Source organism: Morone saxatilis, unplaced genomic scaffold, assembly GCF_004916995.1.
Source record: "Morone saxatilis isolate NCDOM2014 unplaced genomic scaffold, NCSU_SB_2.0 Contig12, whole genome shotgun sequence".
Classification (NCBI taxonomy): domain Eukaryota; kingdom Metazoa; phylum Chordata; class Actinopteri; family Moronidae; genus Morone; species Morone saxatilis.
The window spans coordinates 27546294-27547484 of record NW_023339674.1 but is presented as its reverse complement, the minus strand read 5'-3'; the positions used below and the strand labels follow the sequence as shown (position 1 = coordinate 27547484).

Genomic DNA, 1191 nt, shown 5'->3' with positions numbered 1-1191 from the left:
TGTGTAATGAATCTATATAATATATGAGTTTTACTTTTTGAATTAAATCATTGAAATAAATTAACTTTTCCACAATATTCAAATTTATTGAGATGCACCTGTAAGGTGAGAGGAGGGAGCTCTGGGTGCAGGCAACATGTTGGTTTGAATATACTACCCATGTTTCCCTTTCATACAAGATGGAGCTGTGGTCTTAGGTTGTAAGGTTAGTTAGTTATTCACAGTGGCCTGTAGTCACACTTTTAGCAAACTTAGATTTCTCAGTCTCTAAAGTAGTCTGTCTTTTCACAAACTCGGACATAAACTTAAAGTTCTACTCTCCAAATAATTTTGTATGTTTCTCTCTTTCTAGGAACATTTTCAATGAAACAACTGTTCACTCAGGATCCCCCTTGTACCAAATTTGCATTTAAGGACAGTCCAGGAACTTACAAGTAATATATAGAGTTGATCTCTGTAGACTCAATTTAAGTCACTAAAATTCTGTCAAAGTGCAGAGCTGGCTAACCTGTGCAAAGAGTGTGTGTGTGTGTGTATGTGTGTATGTGTGTGTCTGTTTTCCAGAGAAGACGATGACATCAATGACGTAGCCTCCATGGCTGGAGTCAACCTGAGAGAGGAGAACGCACGGATCTTGACCACCGCAGTCGGCTCTGTGGTGCAGTCATGCCAGGATCAGCCCTTTCTCTCACCTAACCCAGTCCTCAGCCGAATCCTTCACACAGGTACAAGAGCCATACTGAGGCTGAGCTCGGCCAACCTGCTACACTTTCATTTCCCATTGTGTGCATTAAGCATTGAATACATCAGTGTTACTGCAGGGTTGTCTTTCATACTACACAGAGCAGTTTAACAGCCACAATCACACAAAGACACAACCAAACAGTACTTTTTCATTGGAATTTTTGTTTATTTAAGACTCTCCATTAAATTTGAATGTGCCTTTAGTCTTGCTGGAGTCCTGAATGTAGAATTACAGTATCGACATACGATAAGAAAATCCAAACAACTTGAATACATGATATTAAGACATTAACATTAAGCATATCTATAATTGAGTGAAAATAATAATAAAGTGATGTGGAGCAAACCAAAATAACCAAACAATCAGACTAATATACATGTAGGGGCAGGAATTTATCCAATGTGTATGAATGAGTTAGTTTCTGTTTGATGGACTTTGCCATCACT

At 38.4% G+C, this 1191-nt stretch overlaps 1 protein-coding gene across 1 annotated transcript in view; it reads left to right on the top strand.

Moving 5' to 3' along the window:
- taf4b (TAF4B RNA polymerase II, TATA box binding protein (TBP)-associated factor) overlaps window positions 1–1191 on the top strand; it is a gene marked incomplete in the record, with an annotated part of 20229 nt that overhangs the window by 10178 nt on the left and 8860 nt on the right. The window contains 2 exon segments of the mRNA XM_035652930.1: window positions 353–434; window positions 565–725. Coding sequence (XP_035508823.1) covers window positions 353–434; window positions 565–725 — 243 coding nt within the window.